Raw genomic sequence first — 27,084 nt, 5'->3', positions numbered from 1 at the left:
TTTCATCTTGCACAATTTAGGATAGCCACTATCAAAACGGAAAGTAACCCTAACAGAAGGCGTTGGTGAGGATGTGGAGAAGTTGGAACCCTAGTGCCCTATTGGTAGGGATGTAAAATGGCTCAGCTGTTACACAAATCAGTATGGAGGTTCCTTAAAACATTAAAAATAGAACTACCATATGATCCAGCAATCCCATTGCTGGATATAGAACCAAAGGAATTGAAAATAGGATTTTAAGGAGGTAGTCACACAGCCAGCATTATTCACATTTGCAGCACTATCCATGAGAGCCACGATGTGGAAGTAACCTAAATGTTTATCGACAAAAGAATGGATAAAGAAAATGTGGTGCACACATACAGTGAAATACGACTCAGACTTAAAAAAGAAGAAATTCTTGTCACATGCTACAACCTGGATGAACCTTGAGGGTATTATGGTAAATGAAATAAGCCAGTCACAAAAGATAAATACTGCAAGATTCCACTTACACGAGGTATCGAAAACAGTCAAACTCATAGAAACAGACAGTAGAATGGTGGTCGCCAGGGGCTGGGGCAGGGGCGGTGGGGAGTTTGTCTGGTGGGTGCAGCGTTTCAGTCATATAGGGTGGGGGTGGCCCTGGGGACCTGGGACACAATAATGTGCGATTGGTTCACCCTATTGCATGCTGGGAAATTGTATGAGAGGCTGAATTTTATGTTACGTGTTTTTTTGCCACAATAAAAAAAAGATGATGGTCAAGAGACACATTTTTCTTAACAAATTGTTTCTAATCCATGTAATGGAGAGAACACTGAGTAAATACTAGCTAAGAGAGGTCAGTTTGAGTCTAAGACACACTGGCTGCTTAAGCAAATCGCTTCTCTCCTCCGAAACTCATCGATCTACCTACCAATTCATTCTGCGGTGGAAGCATACGTCACTGCCTCTCCACCCACGGGCCCCAAGACAAAGCGCCTTACAAACTGCCCTTGCTGAACAAGCAGGAACCATATTTGTACTTTATCGTCCCACCTCCTGAGACGCAGACTGAGGTGGGCACCTGATTCTGGGCAAGCTGTCCGTAGATGCCTCTCAGGGGCCCCTCTTGCCTCCACAAGATGAACAGGCTGATCAGATTTCTATCATGGAACCAAGAAAGTGTGAAGTGTTAACGTGGGAACTTAAGGGGTAATGTGGTAAATATGGAGAATAGTATTGTTTAAATCTAACGTATATAATGTATCACATTTAGGAACAGTGAATTTAATTTCTTAATATCCCTGATGCTCAATTTCTTTTTCTGTAAAACAAGGGTGATAGTATTTTTTTTGAGGGGCTGTTGACAGAATTAGCAACCGTGTGTGTGTGTGTGTGTGTGTGTGTGTGTGTGTGTGTGAAGCTGGAGATCACGATTCAACCTAAGGTGACACGACCAGAAAAGGAAGGACAGCTAACTACCCAGGCATCATTTGCAGGACTTGATTTATATTTTGAAAAGTGGGCTTGTGTGGGGAAAGCTTTCTGCAGAGGTCGTGTACTTAGGCGCTGGGGGAAGAGACAGGAGAGCTGAGGACACTGAGAGATGGTAGTAGTTGGTCCCTACCCCAGCACAATGGGCTGATCTCTATGGGAAGAGGGGCGAGGATATCGCACCCTGGAAACAGCACTAGTTTGGCAACTTAAGAGTTTCACAGTTGGGGAGCATCTACGCAGGCTAACGTTCTCCTACAGGAACAGTAACAGCGGAAACAGTGGCGGCCCAACAGAAGCCTGGCAGGACGAGGCTGCACCCTGGAGTATGAACTCGTTTGTGAATCATTGAGAAACCCCCGAGACTTCCAAAAATACTTGCGGAAAGGACTTTTCAGGGGACTGAGAATCCTGCATGATGTGATGGAATTCTGAGTCAGCAAAACTTGGGTGTAAATACCAACATGACTTTATTCATAAGAGAATGCTGATCCTTGAAATAATTGGTCTCTACATATGAGAAGATTTAGCATTTAAGTGTGAGCCCTATAAATGGCCCTACTGTCATCCTAAGATACTTCTCTGTAGAATTCTGTCCACACCTTGTGACAACATGGATGAACCCGGAGGACATTATGTTAAGTGACATAAGACAGAGACACAGAAAGACAAATACTGCATGATCCCACTCATGTAGAATCTAAAAAAATCATAGATCTCAGAGAAATAGAGAATAGACAGTGGTCACCAGAGACGGGGGAAGGGAGAGTGGAGGGGGAAGATGTGGAGAGGCTGGTCAGCAGACACACAGTAACAATTAAATATTACAGTAAGAATAAGTTCTGGTGTTCTAGTGCACAGGAGGGTGACTGGTTAACAAGAAGGTATTGTACATTACAAAATTGCTATAAGAGAGGTTTTTGAACATTCTCACCACAAAGAGATGATAAATGCAGGAGGTGATAGGTATGCTAACTACTCCAATTTGATTATTATACAATATATGCATGTATTGAAACCAATCTGTACTTCCATAAAGATATATAGTTACAATGTGTCAATTCAAAATTATTTTAAAAATTAAAATTCTATCCACTCCTCAAGATTGGCCAGGTGGAAGTTACACAGCTTTGAGGATGAGGTCACATGACTTACTTTGTGTTAGCTAAAAGCAATACCAGTTTGGATTGAGCATTTGCCCTTGCTAATAGTTTACTGACTTACATGTGCCCCCACCTCACTCCATCAAGAAGCTGAGGAGGCTAAGTAAAATAATTGTCCCAAGGTTACCTTTATATGTCAAATATTTAGCTAAATATTAATTTACTTTGACTCACATCCTCTACATTTTATAGTATAGAGTTAAATTTTTCTGGGAAAAAAGTATTCAATATGTTATTAATATAACTGCCTTTGTGCCACTCTAATATTTTTGTTACCAAACATACTATGAATGACAAAAAAAAAGCAACCCTATGTAAGCTTCATGGGACAGGAATTATGACTAAATATTCATTTCAAGTGAGATTAGAAAAAGTTCATAAATTTAGTAACCAAAATACTATAGTGGAAAGAAAAACAAAAAGGTGAAAGAGTCCTTTTTTATTTATTTTTTTAAGAGACAGGGTTTCACTCTGTCACCTAGGCTGGAGTGCAGTGGCCCAATCATAGCTCACTGCAGCCTTCAATTCCTGGCTTCAAGCAATCCTCCCACCTCAGCCTCCTGAGTAGCAGGGATTACAGGTGTGCGCCACCACGCCTGGCTAATTTTTAAATTTTTGTAGAGACAGGGTCTTGCTCTGTTGCCTAGGCTGGTCTCAAACTCCTAACCTCAAGCGATCCATCCACCTCAGCCTCCCAAAATGTTGGGATTACAAGCATGAGCCTTTTTTTTTTTTTTTTTTCGTTTTTTTTTTTTTGAGACAGAGTCTTGCCATGTTCCCCAGGCTGGAGTACAATGGTTATTCACAGGCATGATCATAATGCCCTACAGCCTCGAACTCCTGAGCTCAAGAGATCCTCCCATCTCAGCCTCCCAAATAGCTGGGACTACAGGTGTGCACCTCCATGCCTGGCTTAAAAAGTCTTTCTGATTGTTCTTTTTCAAGGACAATTTCATTTTGTTCACCACTGTCTTGATCTCACTTGAATAACAACACGAACATTCAGTGAGTGTTGGTGCCAGCCACCACTCTGACAGTCTACCTGAATTACAGCAGCACCCTGAGATAAGCCCCTTCGGTTATAAGAATCCAACTGCGTGAAGAGTTTCATAAAGTGTGGCTTAGGAAGCATTTATGAAGCCCCATATGGACTTCCTGGCTTCAGGAGCATCAAAGCTCCACCATCTGCACAAGCATACAGATCACAGGAGTTACGTCTCTCCTCAGAGTTCTTGTAGCTTATGAGTTTTTAACAGTAGCATCATGACTTCTACGATGGAACAGGTTGCAATGTTTGAGTATTATTCATTGATTTTTCCTGTTTTCTTAATGCATTACAAGTTGAACTACATAAACATTGAATATATATGACATATGTTGTTCATTAGCTGTTGTCTTAAGTGTACACTATTAGCTATAAAAGCTTAGGGAAGGCAGGTAAATAGCCATATTATAGAGTGATTATGAAGAGAAAATGCCATGTTAGGTTGTACTGGGATAGCTAACTATTGAAATATTTGCAGTCATTTTAATGAGACTTGATATTATTTCAGCAAAATTCTGCCAATTTTGGAGCTCAGTTTGAAACACAGTATATTTTTTCCTACCTAGAGAAATTAATGGTAATTATGTTGACGACAAACCAAAGCCAACCTATGAGATTTTTTTCAGAAAAGAACTATCTTTTTAAGATAAAAGGAGACTGTACCTCATTTGATCCTCACAACTCTTAAGAGGTAATACAGTGCCAAATACTTATTTAGCACTTATTATGTCCAGGTATTGTAAAATAGTTCTTTCAACAATTCTGGGTGGACACTATTGTCATCTGCATTTAATAGTGAGGAAACTGAGGCACAGGGAGTAGTTTGGTTAATCTGAAATTAAACGATACCAGTCTGTTTTGCAGAACAAATAACTGTCCTAAATGTCTATGTGTAATATTTACGACAATACCTATCAACTATTGAGTGCTAAGCACTTTATAATTTCTCATTTAATTCTTCCAACCATCCTGTAAAGTAGCTATTACCTTAATTTTACAGATAAGAAAACTGGTGCATACAGAGGAATAACTTGCCAAAATCACATGGCTAGTTAGTGACAGAGCTGTGATTTGACCCCGCATGTGTCCAAGTCAAAACCTATGCTTTTGACCAGGTCAGGAGCCCAGCATAGTAGAATCACAGATGGAGGAAAGGGGTTGGGATTTCTAATTTGGAAAAAAAAAAAGACTATAAATATTTCATTATATCGCCTCTAGTACAGCAAATAACAGAAATAGAAATGAAAAATATCTTAGAAATTGTTCTCCTTATGATGGCCAATGGTACAATGACAACATGAGAAGGGGGTTTTCTAGTAATTTTTATGACAACATTTATAACATTTAGAAGTAGTTCAAATGAGAAGAAATGCAGTTAAATTCAGGGCCAAAAAAATCCCCCTTTCTACCTTCTTTATAACGCAGTGTGTGTGCCCCACCGTTACTTATATTGTACCACAAATGACAGGAGGTTTGTTATTCCCTGTAATATTTCACTAAGGGAAATCATGAAATTCCTTCTCCGAAGTTTCTACAAGCCAGTTTTTCCTTTGATAGAGTGGTTTAATGGTGGTGGTCCTCTCTAAAATCAGGAAATGTGACTGGATAACCTTTCAAAGTTCCTTCTAACCCTCATATATGTTATAGGTATGCCAAAACAGTACCAAAAATCTTTCAAAAAATGCAAAGAAATTGTTAAAATAATACTCAAGAAATTTGATTCCTGTAGGGTAAGCAATAATGCAAGCTCACAAACTGTGTACAATATTCTAAACACTTCAGAATAGAATATATTTGAAGTGTCCGTGAAGATATTTTGTACAGTGGAGAAATTTTATGGTTAGAAATCATTGTATTCAAATGTACATAGTTATAACTACCATCAAATAGTATAAGATATATTCAAGTAATTAACTAGAAAAGGTGCTTTATAGGCAATCAAAATATCACAAGGTCAAGATGGTAGTAACAAGGCCATTGGAGAAAATTGAAATTACATGTAAGGTTTGTACAGCTTTGGGTATCCATAACTTTAACATACTAATGACAGTAAGCAGGCTTTGAGTGTCTCCTGTATACCATCATGATGGCTAAATGATTTTCCTAAGTTATCTCATTTAATCCTCACTAACCATAGAAAGTTATATGCCAGTTCCATTTTACCAGGGAGGAAACTGACACTTATATTACTTGTCCAAGCTTATCTAACTAGTAAGTGACTGACCTGGGTTTGAAGTTTAATCCCACACAGTCCAACTACAGAACTCGAGCTCGTAACCACTGTGCCATGCTTCCTCCATAGGACAAAACTTGTTCTGCACCATCAAGAAAAAAGGAGATTTTTAAAATGCTAATATGAAGTTAAATGGCCAAGGAAGAGAAGCAAAAGTCCTTTGATAAACTTCAAACTGAATAACCCTTGAATCATTCTGACCTCACCTAGGTCTTTTAGGGGTTTACTCTAACACTTAGGGATTAGTGGACCCACATTATCTACAGCTGATTTTCCCAGTTTCCCTTTGGCTCTCCTATCAATCACAGGGGTGGGGGGGTTGCAAATCCAGAAAAGTAGACTTTAAAACTGTGTTCACATCATTACAGTAATCCAGCTGTTTCATTACTCATGTACATGGCCATTTAAGAAATTCCTAGAATAACAGTCTGGTACACTAAATGTCAATCATGATTTTCAGCTCTTAGAAACCCACTATGGATTGTTCTGGCCTCAAGGAAGACTTCAAAAATGTGATCACTATTGTTTACATTTTTCTCTGGAAACTCAGTGAATATAGAATCAAAGTAAGCATTTTAAGGTGCATGATCTTTTCTGTCCTCCTCTGCTTTCTCTGCTCCTGACTGTTAAGAAACTACCCTACAGGCCACCATGCCAGGGTATAAGAATCAAAAGAAAAGGAACTCGGTTAACACACAACAGGTACCTTATAAATACTGCCTGACTGCCTAACCTTTGCCATCCATATCTAACTTCCTTCAAGTTTTCAAGCATGGTTCACAAATAAGGAAGCCAAGGATACCATAAAAGAATTACTGAAAACATAAGCATAAAAGCAATTTCTTAACATTAAAATACTTTATGAAACATATAAATTATGATATTGGGTAAATTTTATTAGTCTCTGCTTTTAAAAGTTTTCAATAAGAAGTCTGCTGCTAGTCCTGGGGACAGGGCTCCAATGAGAACCTTTTTTTCCAGAAGTGGAATCTGTTCCCGGACCATGGGATGGGTCCTGAAATGTTCTAACACACTTTCCTGAATGAGATTCCACATCCAAACTTTCTGTTGCTTCTGTCGTTTGGCAGTTAGCTCCCCACTCGCAAGCATTAGGTCCTGGAATTCTTTCATTTTATCCCACATTTCAGAGATCCCCTCTCCACTTCTGGCAGAAATACGAATTACCTATTGAAAAGGGAAGAACCAGATCATTTTACTTAAAATGATAGAAAACATTTTCATGGGGACTCATATTTGCCAATTAATTCTTGTAGTCCATGGAAACAAGGCAAGAGACAAGAATGGGATTTCATCGCTGTGTCAAAGTGAATATACTGTGGATAGCAGAAATAAAACACGGATTCAAGGTCAAATATTTTAGCCCAGAGATTTATTTTAACTTAGAATTACTCAGATGGTTAGGGACAGCATGGAGGACTTGTCAGAGTCACAGCATAAGAAGGGCAGTACTAGGCACATTTTCCTGAGGCCTGAGGGCCAGAAAACAAAGCTGAGAAAATAACCCAATTCCCTCTGTCAAATTTTCCTAACTCAGCGAGTGGCAGAGCTGAGCATCCAGATCATATATATTAACGTATAGGTGGCTCCAGACTCAACACAAAGTGACAGGGGAAATCTAAGAGATGACTAAGCTAAGTCATCACTGCTCTCAGTATAATGACTAAGCTTATTCTTTCATAACATAGTGTCCTCCTGCAAATAAAGCTGCCCACATCAATATTATTGCAGCACTTATTATAGGATTTTTCATTACTTTTTCTTCCTTATTGAAAACAGCACCCAACAAACATAATGGGAATGGACGTATCCCATCACAAGACTTTCCCCTCTTATTCAAATTCCAGTATAGATAATCAAGTCATCAACTGCTCCATAATCTTAAGGATAGTCCCTTTCAGAATGGATTTGCTATCACTTCCAAATGGCTTCAATCAAGCATTAAACAATCTAATCTATCACCTCATACCTAGTTTTTGACATCTAGTGGTTAAAGGATTACATTTCAAATCATGACTATACACTCTAGTTGTGTCATAATTTTTCAAACTGTACTCTTCACATACAAGCAAAGATTGATTATATGTCTGGTTTGGGACTTACATCCTCTCTTCTAATGTACACAATCCACTCAGGGTGAAAAATATAAAACGGAACTCAAGCTAACCTTTGGTTTCCAGACTTCTGAACGCTTGCGGAGTAATTTCAGTGCACTCACATACTCTGCCTGAATCCTTCGAGCTGGCACGATCAAGTCTCCATCAGATTTAGTTACGGCTACCAGATCTGCCATCTCAATTATACCCCTTTTGATACCCTAAGGAGAAAAAGGAACTGATTTATCAGAAACATTTATTCACAATCAACATAAAAATGGGACAACCGGTCAATGCTAAGACTTTGAGAGTCATATACTTCATTAACTATTACAACTTTTTTCCTGCATCTTCCTAAGCTCTGGTTGCCAGGAATCATAGTTATTTGACAAAAATTACTCAAAAGCGCTGGCTCTTGGGACTATGGAAGTCATTTGTTATGTCTCTTCCAAATTTAGAGACTAACATATTGAAATACGTTCAGAACTAGAGTAAATATATCATCAACACATGACATGATTGAGTGGCAGGAGACAGTTCACATTGTGTCATGATGGATTCTGCTTCTCACGAGCTAGCACTGCAGGATGCAAAGCCATCCATCATTAATTAGCGTGCTTAAAAAGAAACAGACATATCATTAACATCTGTATTTCTAGAAACAAAGTCTTAGAAATTTTCCTTAAATGTATATACCATTTTTTTTTCAATTTGCATTTGAGGAAAAATAACCTGAGAGCTAATGCCTCAATCTCTTGACTTAAATTATGTTGCATAAAAATTCTAGAAATAAAGGAGGAAATTCAAAGGCCAAATCTTATTTGGGAAATATAGATTTTTTGACCTAAGATTAAAATTTCTTTTGAAATATTTTTAAACATAACTTTCAATTATTAAATCCTAATAGCTGTCTCTAAATCACAGCAGCCATAGTCTACTATCAATATTTTTTTTAATTCTAAAATTGAAAGGGAAGTGCTGTATAATAAAGACTTTCTCTGGTCTTTATTCAGGTTCCTAGGATGTAACCTCCAGGTTCCCTGAATTTCTTAAGTGGTAGGAGTACCTTTGGTATTCACCGTGGTGCCTGGGGCCATACCTGATGTGATGCAGTGAGATCACTCAAGATGGGGGACTGACCACCCAGGAAGACCTACCATGTGTCTACCAGGAAGACAGTTGGGGCCTTGTGCCATGTGACATCTGTCCAGCTTCCATGTAGGAGACAGGGGCTAGAGATCAAGTTCAAGTATGTAACCCATGATTCAATCAACCATGCCTACATTAATGAAACCCCAATGAAAACTCAGTACACCAAAGCTCAGGGGAGCTCCTGGTTGGTGATACATATCAACATGCCAGGAGAGAAATGTATCCTGAGGACACAGAAACTTCCTGTTTAGGACTCTCTCAGATCTCTTCATTTGGCTGGTCCCAATTTGTATCCTTTATAACAACTATAATTTCAATATAGTACTTTCTTGAGTTCTGTGAGTCATTCTAGTGAATTATTAAACCTAAGGGGCAGTTGGAACCTCTAAGTTTGTAGCCAGTTGGTCAGAGGTGTGGGTGGCCTGGGAACCATGGAGCTTGCAGCTGGTGTCTGAGTGAGGGGAGGCTTGTGGAGCAGGGTGCCTGCACCCTGTGAAGTCTGCACTAATGCCAGGTAGGCAGTGTCAGAATGCATTACAGGGGGAGGGTAAGAATCCCATTATGCAATATATAAACCATGATAGCAGGATCCCAGTTAAAAACAAAGTGATACATTATGAAGAACTTTTGAACCAAGTGTACTAAAAACACCCACGCAACTCTGGTCTTCTGTGGCTGGAGCTACCCCTGTATTCCAGTCACTCCCCTGTTATAGGTAGAAAGTTTAATATGTATGATTACCTCAAGGTCATACATTCTATTCCTATAAGCTGACAAAAAATATAGAGAATCTGCCTTTGACTCAGGTATTTTAGCCAATGTGAATGATGTTTCTTTCTCTACACTATTATCAACTTAATTCACAAAAACATACAGTGGAAATTTGTACTTTCAGAAGATATATTCTTTGTACTTGGGGGAAAAAATAAAAATAATTACCTGCAATTCATCTCCTCCTGCTGGTGGCAGTAGTAAAACAAACATGTCAACCATGTCAGCAACTGCAAACTCCGACTGACCCACACCTGAAATTTTAAATGACAACTGTATTCCCAAATATTCAGTATCAGACTTCCTCAACTACACTGACCACCACTTCCACTCCACTTCACTCACTCATACTCATGGTCACCTCCCCCTTAAACACAGAACCTCTGAAGAAAGTATTAAATGTCACTATCTTACTCTCTGAGCAAACCTGGAAGCTACCCTTCCAGCTCTCTCCCTCCTTGGTTCCCATTAAACCTATTCTTGGATTGGAGAACCCAGAACCTCCATTCTCTCCTCACTCTCACAGCTCTTCCTCTGCTTCCCTTTCATCATTGAGCAGCGGGAACACTATGACTCTAATCTTAAGTCATGCTTGCCAGTGTGTTCATCTGGGGACTGGATTGTGTTCCCCTCTTCCAAAAAACTTCCTATGTTAAAGTCCTAACCAGCAAAATAACTTTATTTGGAGATAGGGCCTTTGAAGACATAATTAAGTTAAATGAGGTTGTCCTCGTAAGAGGAAGAGATACTAGGGGAGCGAGTGCACAGAGAAAAGGCCATGTGAGGACACAGCACGAAAGTGGTCATCTACAAGACAAGGAGAGAGGCCCCAGGAGAAGCCAACCCTACCACACCTTGATCTTGGACTTCCAGTCTTCAGAAGCGTGAGAAAATAAATTTCTGTTGTTTAAGCCACCCAGCCTGTGGTATTCCGTTTTAGCAGCCCTAGCAAATTAATACAACTAACCTTCCATATCTGCCCCGTATTTCCTCCCATTGATCTGAACCAAATTCCAAACCTGAAGTGTGAAGCCATGAACTACGCTAGTAACTGTTAAATCAGGATCTCTCACTCAGCCCTTTCTCTTTAGACAGTCACCTGGACACCTAGAGAGACTTCAGACTTAATATGGTTAAAATTAAACCCATTATTTTCCTCTCTCCAATTACACTTTTCCCACAGTATTCTCCATTATCTTTAATTCCTCTTCCTTCTTGCCCTCATAATCTTAACATGGATAAAGTCCTGCCAATTTACCTTCAATATTTTTTGTAATCCATTTCACCTTTTCCATTCTCACTCCCTCCGCTTGGTTCAGACCCTCCCTACCCCCCGTCTCTGTCTGGGATTACTACAATAGTCTCCTACCTGCCTCCCTGACTCTACTCTAGCCTTTCTTCTAGTCATTCTCCATTCTGTGGCCAGGGATCCTGCCAGAGTGCCTATCTGGTTTTCTCACTCTCCTGTGTATCCTGCAGTGGCTTCCCACTCCTTTCAGGGCCAACTCCAGACTCCCTGGCATGGCACACGAGGTCCTTGGCAATCTGGCCCTGGCCTACTGCTCCAACCCACCTCCCTTCTCTCCCTGCCACCACACTCTGTGCTCTAAGCACCCTGAACAAACTGCACTTCTCTGGATGGGTCGTGTTTTCTCACTCCTGTGCATCTTTGCAAATACCCTTCATCCCTACTTTGTTTAATTCTTCCTTCACAACTGAGTTAAGCTGTCACTTCCTTTAGGAAGTCTTCATTGAGTCTCCCAAATCTGAGTTAGGTTGTGTCACAAACATTTATCACACAATACTATTATATAATAGAGTGTCTCGCCATAAGAATATGAATTTCTTTGGGTTTTTATTTCAGTTTCTTTATTGCATGTAACTATATGCTAAGGATATATAAATAAAACATAGCTCTGTTTTCAAAAGGTATGAACTACATTAATTTTCTTAGACATGAAATGCGCTTAAAAGGTGTTACATTGAAATATCATTTACATGGGTCATCCTCATGCTTATAGTTCTCCTCTGGCACGTATAACATACCACCTGTAGGACAGTTATCCAGGTACATGGCTTATTTTCACTCTTTAAATGGTAAGCTCTTTGAGGGTAGGGATTATAGCCTTCTGTGGAATATTGGATAATATCTTATATTTAGTTACACCTTTAGCAAATATCTGCTGAATGAACAAAATGAAATTAGTTGTCACTCATCTTTATATAGTATTCACGATAATCGTTTATTGTTTTTAATAAATATCATATCACACTCACCTACAGTTTCAATAAGAATGATGTCATATCCTGCTCCTTCACACAACAGAATAGCTTCATTTGTTGTCCTTGTCACGCCGCCTAACGTCCCTCTAGTAGGAGATGGTCTGATGTATGCATTCATATCTCTTGATAACTCAGTCATTCGGGTTTTATCCCCTAAGAGTGACCCTAAAACACAGTTACATTTTATAATTGTGGAACAGTTGTAAGGGCCAATTATCAATCAGCCGGTTCCTGGGAGGGAAGTGCTTTATGCCATTTCTCCCTAAATCTTCAAATTGTACTTCATATTATTGAGCGTTCCTCCAACTCACTGTGTACAATGATGCCAGATTAATCTTTGTAACATTTCAAGCCCCTCAAAACCTATAATGGCTTCCCATTGACCAGAGGTTCAGATCTGCATCCTTCACCCCTACCCTGCGCCTATCCAATTCCAGCTTCCACTAGTCCCCAAGTCAACCCTCTGCTCCAGCCTGGGGGGTTTCTTTACTGTCATCTTAGTTTTGCTGTGTTTACTTCCTGCCCTGTTTGTGCCCTCCTGCCAGAGGCATCTCCCCTGTTTTTTCACTGTTAATTTACTATGTGCCAAGTCTATGGTCTGCATCCTGGCTCCACCATTTCTCGCTCTTCAATTTTAGGAGGTCATTTTAACAACTGAACCCTTCTTTCCTCAGCTATGTAATAGGGGTATAAGCCACTGGGAGAACCAAATGTAATTATATACAGGAAAGCACCTCAAAAACTGTTGATAACAAAAACACAGAACTCCTCCACCTTACAAAGATCAGTGAAAGTCCCTGCCCCTTCATAGTCAGGAAACTTTTCACCCCTGCCCATCTCTGTGAATGTCTATGGCACAACTGTTCTGCGATCTGTGCCGGCATCCTGGAGGGGCAAAGAGAACTTCGGCATCCCTCCCGTTTCTACTAAGTCCATGAGCACCCTCTGCTCCCCATTCGTTTGTTTGTACAAACGACATTTTCTCAACCTTACATAAATGCTATACACATGTACCTTCAAGCTGCCCCTTCTGCCCCGTCTGTTGCTTCTAATCTATTCCCTCCCTACTTAGAAATTTTGGAGTCTTCAATGAAAGCACTGAAAGCTGAGTTAATGGATAGAAAACTATTCATACAACATATTTTTTGGTTTCATATCTGTGTGTCTTATATCTTTCACACAGTAGTTCCCACTAAGTGCAATTTTCTCCAACTAGGAGAAATTTGGAAATGTCTAGAGAGAGACATATTTACTTGTCACATCTGAGGGGTAGAGTGCTACTGGCCTCTACTAGGCTGCTAAGCAACCTTCAATGGACAGGACGGCCATCCACAATTGTCCCAAAATGTCACTAGTGTCGAGGTTGAGAAATCGTGCTTTAACGTAAGTTCCTTGCCTATAGGACCGTGTCTTACAAATGTTGTACACTGAATGCTTACCAAGTGTCCACACTAGGCACTCATTTTAATACTTGTGGAATGAAACTGGTTGTGTTGTGTTCACTGTAGTATTTTGACAAACATTAATACTTGAAAATACTAGAAGACAGAAACCTCTGAAACCGCTATTACCTTTTACTACTTACTTTGCTTTAGCCACATACTAACATTTGTAGGTGCAGTACTGTTCTAATCTGAATATTTATTTTCACTCTGCCTAAGAGCGAATTTTTCCACATAAAGTTGATGCTGAAGATTAAGAAGTTCCTTAAAGATATGCTCTTTTCTCTTATGATTCCAGTTTAGGGTCTTCTCATAGGTTCTAATTCTAGAGCATATACCTATCCCATACCTCAACTACCTTATTAACTTTACATAAAACTTTTTTCTGAAGTAATTGTCTACATGAAATCATCTCTGTGTAAGTCAACAATCTGCCAAAGCTATACCTTAAATTATTATCTTACAGATCCTATCACACTGAACTACACATTATGAAATTTACTCTGACATATAATTGTCTTTGCCAGTGAATCTAAAACTATTACTTGCAGACCCTCAGGGAGGTCTCAAAGGTATTACAGGGGGTCTGTGAATCCAGATAATAAGAATTGATTGTAGACCAAAAAACTAATGCATCTCAAACTTTAATGTAATACCATTTTTCAAATATATTATATGTACTGATGCAGGAAGGTAGAATTTTGTACTTATAGTGTTCTGTTTATCCTCATGTATTTTTTTCTTTCAAAGTCTACACATTTTTTACCTCATTTTTTGTTTGTGAAAGGTTAGGAACTACATAGCTATACAACTTTAACCACAGACTATCTTATGACATCATTTCTGCTACCTATTATTATCTCAAGCTATTATTTTCTTTTTCCATTGCAAGTATTCTAGAATATTATGAAGATGGAGGGGGAAAGGCCTTCTTACCTATATAAAAATGAAGGCCACTTATCAAAAAATCCTTTATTGAAATTCTTTAACAAAGTTCTAAGACTGTAAATAGACAATACATGCACATGGATTTAATCTTGAACTTGTGAGTATAAATTTTATTTTATAGTTAACTTTTTTATTATAGTAACTCAAAAACTTTGAATGATCTGAGTTACATTTCTTGATAGGTGGTGACAGGAATTGTCTACCTCTCTACGGACCTAAGGCCCCAAAATATGATTACATCATCACTCTTTACTTTCTGTATTAAACCCAGAGTATACCACAACACACAAACCAAATACTTCCACAAAGCACCCCGGACTTACCCCTTTACAACACACATTATATTGTAATGGTTGTGTTTACTGTTTGTTTCCCTCTTAAGATGTAAAGCTCCATAAGGCCAAGAAGACTGTGTCTTATTCGCCATTATACAACACAGTACCTATCATGCATGATGCCTCACCTATAGTAGGCACTCAGATACTTAAGTGAATAACTGTAATATGAGAAGCTTAAATCACAAAGAGGGGTAAGGGAAGAAAAACTATTCCTGAGTATTTATATACTAAGCTTTATGTTTTCTTTAAATGATCCTTTAGGGAACTAAATTTATATTCATTTTATCTCTGATGAGCTGCAAATTAAACTTTGAGTGACTGTATGACCTCAAATAGGAAAGTAATTGCTGAGCACTCTGCAATCTACAATGTACTATGCTAAGTGCTGTAAGGAGAGCAGCAATATATTACATGGTCTCTCTAAAAGCTTTCTGTTTAACTGAACATATAATACAAACAGATGACAAGTTATAAACAGCAGTAAGATTTTTTTTAAGCTTAAGAGATGTTACAATATGAGGAAAATAATGAATGGGTAAAGACCCATTTTCTGAATTGCACAGCTGCTGATGCTGCCAGGAAAAACAGGAGGGAAGAGGGGCCTAACCTTCGACATGAGAGCCAAAGGGCAGAAATTTGTTTTTGATCATCTTCAACTTCTGGCACCTATTATCCCAGTTCTTTAATTACCCATTGAGCTACCCACAAGCTGACTTCTGACAAGTCCAATGCTCCCAAACTACCTCCCTCAGCTTCTACCTTACTCTGCAGAACTCTCTTCCTTCAGTGAGACCAAACTCAGCTAACAGAGGTAACCTAACTGTGCAGATTCCCACTAAATTGCAACAGAGAGCCCCTACAGCCCTGCAATTTAAAAAGCATTAGCCATACTTACCACCACTAGTACAAGAAGAAGGGTCCACAGCCAGCACAGATAATTTGTGCCCTCTCTCAGTAAGCATTTTTCCAAAATATTCTATAAATGTTGATTTTCCAGCACCAGGGGGCCCAGACAATCCTATGGTGGAAAGAGATCTTCTAATTTAATGAAACAAATGAAATCAGAACTATGATCCATTTTAGCGAATAAAATATTAGACTACCTCCTATTTCCCCTAATTTATTAAAACCATCATTAATATATTTTAACATGTCCAAAAAGAGTAAATGAAAACCTATTTCTTTATCTAATTTCTGAGTAATGGGGATATAGGAAGGAAAAAATTCTGAGTTCCACATGTTCACAAAATTCACTTTTAAAAATAACATGCTCTGCCTTTGCACTATAACACAGATCTTTTCGGACAGACTCCATTGCCCATGTTGTTAATGTGCTCAATTTCTACATCTGCCCACCTCTCATCAGGATCGGTAATTATTCCACCTCCCCCAATTCTGTACACTTTGTCTTCCCACTGGAAAAACCACTCTAGAAATACCCGGTGATTAAGTAATTTTCATTTTTATATAAAAGATCACTTTTTTCTTCATCTCTCTCATAACTCAAAGAACATAAACTGAATCCTGAAAAAAAAAATAATTTGTGTTAAGAAAGGCAGAAAGCTCCCCTACTTGGAGAGCTGACACAGCATGGCGGGTAAGAGCACAAACCCTGGAGCTGCTCAGCCAGTTCTCCTAGTTCTGTGATCTTGGGCAAGTTACTTAACCTCTTTCTGTGCCTTAGTACCTTCCACGATAAAACAGGTGTAGTAATAGTACCTATCTCTTTATGTCGTTTTAAGAATTAGATGAGTTAACAATTGCAATAGCTTTAGAATAGTGCATGGCATAAGAGATATATAAGTGTATGTTCAATGAAATATATAGAACATAAGCATTTAATTGTAACTATACTTAAAAGTAGGTACAGTATTAATGTATGGTATGTCTGGCTTCTTACCACAACTCTCAGGGCAGGTCCTGTCTTAAACACCTTTAAAGGTGCTGAATAAACATTTGTTGCTTTTATTTATGATGGTGATTAAAAAACTGCAATAAAGACACAGGTTCATCCTGGCTTATAAGATCAAGATGAAAGAGCCAGAACAGCACTACAAAGTTAGGTGTGAATTGCTAGTTAATTCCAGATATTTCTAGGACATTTTCTCTTCAAAGATTCTCTAAAACCTATTAAGTAGACACTTTGTCATAACTAGAATTTCTCTTTGGGAGTTTGCTATTTTCTCTGTCTACAACACATAAAGATTATTAATACCCAATGCAGTACTCTCAAAATGACAGTCCCTCAGTGAGGGCAGAAGGAATAAGAAGTTCAAAAAATGTGGACCAGTACAAACATTGGTTGTTAGCTATTTTAACATCATTTTTAAAGCATTTATGCCTATTACCCTAAAAACTAGGTTTTAGTCCCTGTATTGCCAACAAACTGTGAGATAAAAGTAATGTCAGTGAATTTTTAAATGTATTTACTCATTCCCCACACAATTTCTGCAATTTGACCACCATTTCAAGTTGTTTTAGCAGAAGGGCTGGTTCAAATTACCTAGTTCACCATCATGGGACATGATCATTCCACCTGAACTGCCATGCTTAATTCTTGCTGGTCAAATATATCTAAATTGCTTTAAAATGCACAATTTCAAAAATATAACAAGCTGAGTTGCAATCACAGAGCCAAGTCAAATTGTTCAAGAAATCAAATGAACATCTAATGTACAGATAACAAATAAATATGATCTCTTTTTAAAAATATTTTGATACTGAGATGGCTGAGTTTAGAGCCACTCCTAGAAACTCAATAAAAAGTATCTGAAAGATGTGAGACTTACCTATACAAAGACTAATGAAACACCTAAGAAGAATTGTGAAACATGATAATTATAGTTGATATAACCACAGAAACAAGCAATTCACTTGAGACTATTAAGCAGGACTACCGAAAGGAAGGAATGAGCTGGTTAATAATTCTTCCAATGCATATTCTATTTTGAGAAGCAGAGCAAGACTCTTGCCAAAATAAAAACCTTACATTATTTCTTTAAATACAGAGCCTTGTTTCAAACGGTCATGGCAATATTTTCAACCTAACAAGACTAATATTTGCAAAGAGGGGGTATTTAAAATTCAACCAAAATTTTTGAAAAAAATTTAGATTGTAAACTCTTTAGACTTATTATAGGATACAGACAAGTTTTGTTTACTGAACAAAACAAAAAAAGACTGACCTACTCGAAATGCTAGTGGTTTTCCTTTATTTAATTGCTCTTGTTCTCTGTGGTAGACTAATACTTTTTGAAGAAGCACCTGGGCTAACTCCTTTTTCCTGCTGTGAGTTGATTCTACAAGAGTTATGGCCTCTGCTAAGCAGGCCCTTTGCCCTTGGATTAAACCTGTATAAAGTTTATCCACAAATCTTTGTTCTTTATCAGAAAGTTCTTCTGTGTGGTCCTTTAAGGTTGTTTGTACACATAATTTTCTCTTTAAACCATTTGACAGCAGCATCAACTTTGTACAATGGAGTCCAAGAGAATTAAATGACTGAGCACACAGGGTTCCTGATCCCAGATGAGTACGTGAGGGAAAGATGCAGCGGTAACATCGGTAAGGTGTCCTTAAAAGGCCTTTTAGGAAACGCTGGTGGGGATGTCGCAGCAGCATGGGAATATTCATTTTTTGTTTGTAACTGAAGAAAGCACTGGACGCGTTTTGGCTCAATGTGATTTGTAACCTCCCTAGAAGAAAGGAAAACATATTTTGGCCAGTTCAGTATACAACTGAAATACTGAAATAGTAAAATTGAAAACATAGTGTTTTCTCCATATTTTAAACCACACATAATCAGAGTTCTTGGTAGTACAAATGGGGGAAAGTTTTCTTACTAAATTTAAAAGAGAAGACTCCCTCTTTGGCCATAGTTAATATTAGCAGTAACCTAAATCATGGAACTATTAAATATTACTTTACTGTGAAGTAGAATTTACATTAAAATTTTCTCCTAAACAAAAACCAAATGTGTAAAACACCATTAGGGTAGAAATATTATGTCATGCTTTTTCTTACATTCATCTTAACAATTTCTTCGGGTCAATATACCTGATTCAAAAGCTCATAATAAAGGTTTTTAAAAACAAATCCCTCTGATAAAGAGGAGGCATGACACCATATTTTCATAAAATTTTACACACACGCACATACACACAGACAGAAGGAATATATACATCAATGTGTATATAGCTTCATCTACAGAAAGAGTGACATCATGGTGTTTTTATGTTGTTTTTTGGCTGAGCATATTTTTCTGATTTTTTAAAAACCAACATATGTTACTGTGGTAGGCAGAAAAACGGCCCTGCAAACACATCCATGTCCAAATCTCTGGAATCTGGGAATATGTTAGGTTATGTGGCAAAAGGGAATTCAAGTTGCAGATGGAATTAAGGTTGCTAATCAGCTGACCTGAAGATAAAAAAATTATCCTAGATTATCTGGATGGATCCAATGTAATCACCAGGGATCTTTAAAATGAAAAAGGGAGGGAGAAAAGAGCAGAGTGACCTCACGTTAGGATTCAATCCACCCTTGCTGGCTTTGAAGAAGGTGTTAGAGAGGCCCAAATCAAGGAACGCGGGCAGCCTGTAGAAGCTGGAAAAGGCAAGGAAACTGATTCTCCCCTGGACCTTCCAGGATGGAACAAAGAGCTACTGACACACTGATATTAGCCCAGTGAGACCCACATCAGAGTTCTGACCAAGATGATGAATTGGTGTTGTTTTAAGTCACTAAGTTTGCGGTAATTTGTTACAGCAGCAATAGAAAACTAATACAGTTGCTATGGTTTTTTTTTTTTTTTTTAAAAGCAACCCCCAAAAATCTTTTCTTAACGATAAAATTAAGAATTTTTAGAATTTAATGGAAAATATCTAATAACTATTAATGATTTAATTATCTTTGCCATAACCTTGCCTCCTTATACATTTAGATTTCTTCCTAACATGAGAATCAAATTTGATGAGTCCTTAACTAGTTATTGCGACCATCAGTGTTACAGCCAATGTATTTAATTTCTAAATTATACATAAAATTAGCACATATACTAAAAATCCTAGTAAAAGGAATTATGTGCAAGATGAAAAAGGTGATAATCACATCTTAGCTATTCTTCTATGCACTGATATTTTATCAGAATTATAGATTTGAAGTTCAACAGTACCCTGAAATAACATGATGTGCATGAGCTAGCAATCATTTTAGGGCATGGTTGATTTTTTTAAAACATCTATGTGCTATAATAAAAATTAGGTGTCTGGAATGCATATCTTCCACTTTTTTGCCTGACAAATGCCTACTCAGTAAACTAGAACCTCCTCTGGGACACATCTTCCCCTTCCTTTTCCAGGTAGTTAACTGTTCTATTTAATGATCCACAGCCTTTTGTTCACACCCCGGGTATAGTACTTGTCTTCTTGTTTTCTAATTTATTTATTTATAGACCTCTCTCCCTAATTCTCATCCCTTACCTCAGTTGATGATCCTCCCAGAGAAAGAACAATATCTTATTCTTTATTTCCTCAGAATCCAGCACAGTGCCTGGTATACTACTGTATATTTCAATTATTATGTTTCGCTAATTTTTTTTTTTTAGGTTCATGAATGTATGTTGCCTAATATACTATAAAGAAAAGTCTGGGTAACAATCTTAACCTGTGTGATCATGGAGAACCTTTACTAGAAGCATGCTGCCTTTGAAGTTCCATGTTTTGAATCAAGGCACCTTTGACATCTAATCAATCTTCCAAAACAGAAATACAGAAAGATAAATTTGTAAGGAATCCAAACTCAATAGCAAGAGCTTTACTAGATGAAAATATGTCAATTTATAATAATGTTAGCAAATAACATTCTCTAAATAAATGAGATGAATAAAACTTGTCTAATAAAAGTATTCCAGATTGCTCTAACATTTAAAACAGTGGTTTCTTACAACTTAATTGCAATCTTTCTCAGAAAATTCAGGCCAACCATCTGACAAGCTTATGGTTTATACTGCAGGCTTTATCACAATTTGGGATTGCAAAGTTCTCTGTCTTTTGATGCCAATACAAATCTTAAAAGGCCTTTAAGTGAAAAGAACCAACCAGGGAAAGGATGATACTCTTTTATTCCATTTTTTCCAGAACAAAAAGCTATCCAGATGTATATAATTTTCAGTTGTGATTTTTAAGCCTCTCCCTGGAGGCTGATTTTCTTGGTGCCTCCAAACCCTCTGGACCACCCAAATGGCAGAGCAGCAGCTGCCACCTTTTACTGAGTGCTGATTATGTGTGAGGTATGGAGCATGCATTTCTTCAGCTAAATCCTCACAACAATCCTGCAGTGAATGATGTCTTATTTTACAGGTAAGGCTCATCAATGAGGTTGATAGACCAAAGCCTCACAACCAGTGGCAGAATTTGGGAAAAACTATGGATTTCATAAATCCAGATCTATATGGTGTCAACTCCAGAGAAAAAAATAATCCTTATATTTGAATATGGTATGATTATGGCTGGCTGTTTATCTTTTTAATTTTTTAAAAGAAAATTAAAAATTAGTTTACATTTCCCATGCAAACCTTATTAGGAGATCCCAATGTGTTAGTTGCCAGAACAGACTAAATTTTCAATATTGTATTTTTAAATGTTTTTCACTCCACAGAGAATTCACACCTGATAACTAAGTTCATAACATATTTAACCCCATTAATTTAGGCAATCAACCAGATTTTAAAGGAGCTCATAAATTTTTTAAAGCCAATATAACAGCCTAGTATGAGCAAATTTCTACCCTTACATACAGATCACAGGCAGAATGGCAAAATCAAGTATGTAGATAAGGGGAAGGATTTCCTAGCTGCTCATGACTAAGCATCTTTTCCTGCTTTCTTATGGAAAGAAATCAAAGAACTTGGCCAATAATCAAATTAGATTGTTTCAACTAATTTTCATGATTCCTGATAGTATGGTTTCTTCCTACACTTTGTAAGCTAAACACTACCAAAATACAAGAGAAATTCTCCAGCATTTACGACATTCATTAAGATACCTCAAAGCATCGCCATGTCTAGTAAACCAGAATGTCAACTTACCAATACATAACGAAAAGCAAAGGGAACAAAAATACTAAAATGGGTTGGTAAGTACATCCCCTCAACTGCAAGAAGGGTCACGTGAACATTAGCATTTTAAGATTCACATTTGTTTTCCTCAAAAATATCTTTCATATCCATTCCTTCCTCTCCATCCTCACTCCCTTGTTTCTCTACTACTGAGTTTCAAGCTTTGATTGCAGTCCATAGGAAGAAATACATTTACATCAGTCAATACACACACATACAACTGAAACTAAGGTTTCACAATACTTACCCCATTACACGTCATATGCTCTAATACTGTCTTTTTAAATCTTTTCTAATGCAGATTGCAACCCATCAACGGGCACAACCTTAAATATGAAAAATTCCCATCTGCCAGAGCCACCTCTATGACCATTATTAATTCATCTTCCATACTACCACTTATCCAAAAGGTTCCCTCTGCCTTATCTGTAAAAAAGAATATTTTTCTGTGATTGAGCCATTAATTCCTTCAGCAAATACTTACTGAGAACCTACTACATGCTAGGCACTGTGCTAGACCTTGGAATACACTGACACATAGGTCAGACATGACTCCTGACATCATGAAGTTTACAATCCAGCCAAGACAGTCATTACATAAATATTTTCATACCCTGTGAGTGCTCTTGTACACCTTTCCAACTTAATTCATTCCCCTTTTCCACTTTTACCACATGGCTATAACTATTCTGATGTCACACAGGGCCCAGAAAAAGTTACACTCTTTTATGCATCTTGGCCTTGGTTCATGATGTTCCTTCTGATTGGAATGCCTGTCTCTTCTTTAACCATCTCACAAATTCTGCTCCACCTTCAAGAATCAACCCAAATGTCTCCTCCTCTATAAAGAGTTCCCTGGCCTCCTTTACCGCCCATTCAGTTGTCACCCCTATCTTTATTCCATTGTGTAGTGGCCACAACTTCTATTATAGTGCCCACCACACTGTACTGTGTTCCTTTTTAAGAGATGTCAGTCTTCCCTAGACTATGAGGTATCTTGTATCCACAGCACAGTTTATTGCTCACAGAATAAACGAACGAATGTATGCCATAATTTTGCATGGGTCAATAACTCCATTACACTGATTACTCAGTTAATTGATGTCTTTAAAACATACATTTTCCTAGATTTTACAGTAAATATATATTTACTTTAAGGACTTTCTTTTTAAAGTCTGATTTCAATATATGGATGTTTTCCTTCATTAAAAATTTGCTCAGCAGCAGCCAGTCTGACTTGGGATATTTGTCTTGAAATTGATCCAATGAATACTCTCAATTTCAATAACTATTCTGGCAAGAAAAAGTATACAGGATTTCCAAAATCAATACATTAGGTCAGTGTCTGCAGCACAGCACAATTCATACAGGCAATGCAGTGTTATGCCACGTGTTTCCATTTCTCACTGCTAATCACGTTTGATTTGAAGATAAGCTGTCAGATGCCATTAATCTGTTTACCATCTCCCACCACCCCCACAGAAGGCTTTACTGTCTCCTTTTTAAATTTCAGAGAATTCTCATAGAGTAGAATGACTTTTTAAATAAGCAACTTTTAAACAGATTTTAAATAGGTCATGATTATTTATGAGTAATACAGAACACGTACTGAATTCACGAAGGGATTCTCTACAGTTCTGTCCACTTTACTTTTTATCCTTTTCAATAACACTCAGATTTCCCAATTTCTACTTTAATGTTTCAGTTTGCTTGGGAAGTCTCTATTTTTCTAAATTCCCTCATCATGAAACATTTTGATTTATTCCTGCTGCTACCACCCTAGTTCAAATCTGCACTTGTTTTAGGAAGCTCTGAGACCAATTATGGTGCCTGGCAATCTTTCATATCATCTAAGTTTCTTCATCTGCAAAATGAAAACATTAAGACCTATATATCAGGGTCATGGTGAATATGAAATGAGATAGTGTGCATGACAGGGCCTGGCACAGCACCTGGCATCAAGCAGGTGCTAATTACCTCTAAGGAACCTTTCTCTTTTCTTCTCTCCCCCTCTGGGACTTCACAACAAGTCTCATCCTGAATTGGGAAACTCTCAGGCCCTACCCCAGACCTTGTGAATCAGAAACTCCAGAAGTGGGGCCCAGAATCTGCTTTCATACACCCTCCAGTTGATTCTGATGTATGCTCAAGTTTGAGAACCACTGTTTTAGGATAAAGTTTAGTCTTCTTTGTGTAGCATTATAGGGTTTCCCCCTAACAATTTTCTTCCATTTCTTTCCTGTGCATGCCTTTCCAGACCTCCTTTACAGAGAGTTTACTCATTATCTTTTAAACCTGTTGCTTACTTTCCCAATTCTGAGATTTTACTCACCTGTTCTTCACCCTCTGACACCTCTCCTATCCTACTCAGCTTAAATTCCAGTTTTCTTAAATTCTTTCCTGACAATCCCAGTCTCCAGAACTTTTTTCTGACCTCTAATTCCATTTCTGAACACTGATATTCTTCAACTTACGACGGGATTAACTCCAGGTAAGTCCGTTGTAAAGTCAAACAATCATAAATTGAATCATCTTAAAGGAGAGAAGGGTTGTCTGTACTCAGGTGAAAACAAGCACAACTCACAAACTAGTTCCACCTGGCCCACACAGGCTTCGTGTTAACTAAATTGGTTGCCAGTAACATTAAAAATAAATAAAAATCACATAAAAACCATAAGATTTTTGGCCTGTGTTGGAAAAAATCAGAAAATCTGTGTGTGAGGGACATTTCCACATGGCAAAATCAGCTGAAAGGTAAATGTTTCAAGTACTCACCAGCTCCTTCCATTCCAAATATAGGTGTTCTTTAGTTATCTTCAAATATCTCAAATGCTGACTTACATTCTTATGGTTATGTAACTTTACACCTTTGTTTTGCATCACCTGATAGAATACAGCCACTAAAAAGAACTGCTCCTGTCTTAGTCTTTTTAAAAAATTCTTATTGCCCTGGACAAAAATATTTAGTGTTTACTATGGAAAAGAATATTCTGGACATTGCAGACAACCCCAAAATGTTCTACACAGTTCTTTTGGAAACTGTGGTTTTCTACCAACATGGAAAAGTTTTATTAGTCTGTTTATTTGTTTTCCAAAATATATGTATTAGGGAAACAACTCTCAAGAAATAAAATAGGAAATTTTTATCAGATTATTTTGGCTTAGGTTGCCTTTCATTTCCTAATGAAAAATACACATTATCTGAAGACAGCATGTCCTCTGCCAGCCCCTGCCTGGCACAGTTATTTGAGAGACTCTAGATACTGCTGGTGACTCTAGGTGTGAACCTACTTTCATATCCTGGATTTTATTCCCACCAAAATGAGTTTTAATTTCCCTCGTCGGTAGCAGCCACACTACACTCTCGTGCCTTTCCCCAGCCCCAGGTTAACCATTCACCAGGTTTGGTGGCGACAATGCAAGAGCCACCTTACAGAAGCTGCCTTACTGTGGTACAAAAGTAAGTTGACAAACCTGCCCAAAAGGATGAGAATTTTAAAACTGTTTACAGGGCTTTTCTTGTTTAAGGAAAAAAACAAACCTTCTCTTTGAACCCATTTGCCGACGCTTGCCCGTCCACACATTTTCCGCACCCCCAACATCATCCATTTAATTACAGTCTCCTTTTCCTTCCCCCTCCCCCAGTCCTCCAGGGGGCGCCCCCGACGACCCGGCTCGCCCCGGCAGGCGGCCCGAAGCGGGAGCCCAGCCTTGACTCTCGGACGTCGCGCGCACACCCCATACTCACCCTCCCGCAGCCACGGAAGTGCCGGCTGGCCCCGCCCCTTCCGCCAGGTCCGCCCGCGCAGGCGCAGTGCCGGCTGCCGGCGCGCGTGGTCCGTGAATCGCGCAGGGGCCGGACAGCGGCTAGGGGCGCGGCCGGGCTCCCAGCGGACGTGGCTGCTGAGTTCCGGCGCGTGGCTGACAGTGTGGGAGCGCAGGGGCCTCCCGGCCTGCGGTGTAGTGGGGACGTTCTCTTGGAAGTGAGGGGAGGGTGGGCGGTTTATGGCCTTTGGGGTAGCTTTTGCTTTTTTCTAGGTCCGGGTTGACTCTTTGGCCCTTCGCGTTGCCCTCGAGTCGGAGGCCGAGTCCAGCCCTCAACCCCCAGCAGCCTGCGGCGGCCGAGACACACTGGCCCCGTCTTCCGATCCCTGGAAGCTTACATTGTGGACTGGTGGGCGAGACGCGTAACATTTGACAAATTGGTGAAATTAAACTCAAACTTCGCAGTTTGCAACCTGTTGGAATAAATGCTCAACTTTATACTTTTAAGTTTTTTAACCATGGCGTGGTTTTTAAAGGCTGAAGGACCCACAGATTGTTACTCTTAAAAGGCACCCGTTCATACTGATTAATAGTTTTTAACTTGCACCAAAAGCCAAGACTCGGGCTCACCGCTGCAGGGATGCCCTCGGGAAGTCACCTGAGCGGGCGAAAGGCTCACGCCTGAAATGGACATGAAAACGAACATGCATAATACTTGCCACTTCACTGCGGGGCGGAATGGTAACTGATTTCTTTAAAACCCGTGAGATGATGTAATAAGTAGTAAAACCCTGGTATGCTATTCTAGGATTTTTAGGGAAAACTTATTTAATGTCCCAAATGTTTGCTGTAATGTGAAAAATACAGCATCCACAGGCAATTGCCAGGATCAAATTATGACAAATAAGTAGAAATGGTCATAAATTGGGGCTACACAGTATAATTAAGTATCTGGAACCAAGACTTAAGTCCTCACATATTTGCGTAATTGAGAGGGTTTAGGCCGTCTCAACTATTTGATATAGGTTGATTTTTCCAGACTATAGAACAATAAAAAAATGAGTTGTTGGTCTTCCTTAACATCTTTTTTTATTATTATTTAGACTAAAACACTACCACTTTTACCCCAAAGAGTAATTGTGGACACAAGAGTAGTCAGTTACAGAAAAACAATTCTAAATGAAGCAGAGGACCTACTGGAAAGAACATAGAAGCAGTCAGACCTTGACTCAACTCTGTTACTGAACACAAGCCCAGT

At 38.6% G+C, this 27,084-nt stretch overlaps 1 protein-coding gene across 3 annotated transcripts; it reads right to left on the bottom strand.

Annotated features, from left to right (window-relative positions):
- Positions 1 to 6,794: 6,794 nt before the first annotated feature.
- On the bottom strand, positions 6,795 to 25,828 carry MMAA (metabolism of cobalamin associated A). 3 transcript variants are annotated; one of them, XM_069493214.1, is made up of 7 exons: positions 25,810 to 25,828; positions 18,133 to 18,639; positions 15,843 to 15,965; positions 12,214 to 12,384; positions 10,105 to 10,190; positions 8,085 to 8,234; positions 6,795 to 7,084 (listed from the first exon to the last, which is right to left on the bottom strand). In XM_069493214.1, the coding sequence occupies exons 2-7, from the start codon at positions 18,575 to 18,577 to the stop codon at positions 6,797 to 6,799; spliced, it is 1,263 nt and encodes a 420-aa protein (XP_069349315.1). In that variant the 5' UTR covers positions 18,578 to 18,639; positions 25,810 to 25,828; the 3' UTR covers positions 6,795 to 6,796. The 3 variants fall into 3 exon arrangements, with proteins under 3 accessions (XP_069349315.1, XP_069349314.1, XP_069349316.1); XM_069493213.1 differs by lacking the exon at positions 25,810 to 25,828 and adding an exon at positions 25,603 to 25,771; XM_069493215.1 differs by lacking the exon at positions 25,810 to 25,828 and adding an exon at positions 22,309 to 22,328.
- Positions 25,829 to 27,084: the final 1,256 nt, after the last annotated feature.

Source organism: Eulemur rufifrons, chromosome 18 (genome assembly GCF_041146395.1).
Source record: "Eulemur rufifrons isolate Redbay chromosome 18, OSU_ERuf_1, whole genome shotgun sequence".
In the NCBI taxonomy this organism is placed as follows: domain Eukaryota; kingdom Metazoa; phylum Chordata; class Mammalia; order Primates; family Lemuridae; genus Eulemur; species Eulemur rufifrons.
The sequence above is the reverse complement of the archived record's forward strand: the minus strand, read 5'-3'. Positions and strand labels throughout refer to the sequence as shown.

Coding starts and splice junctions, on each gene's coding strand:
- MMAA (XM_069493213.1), bottom strand. CDS start 25,666: ATGATGTTGGGGGTGCGGAAAATGTGTGGACGGGCAAGCGTCGGCAAA. Junction 10,191..12,213: donor CATTCTTATTGAAACTGTAG/GTGAGTGTGATA, acceptor TTAAAATTTCAG/GTGTGGGTCAGTCGGAGTTT. Junction 7,085..8,084: donor CAGAAGTCTGGAAACCAAAG/GTTAGCTTGAGT, acceptor CCTTTTCAATAG/GTAATTCGTATTTCTGCCAG.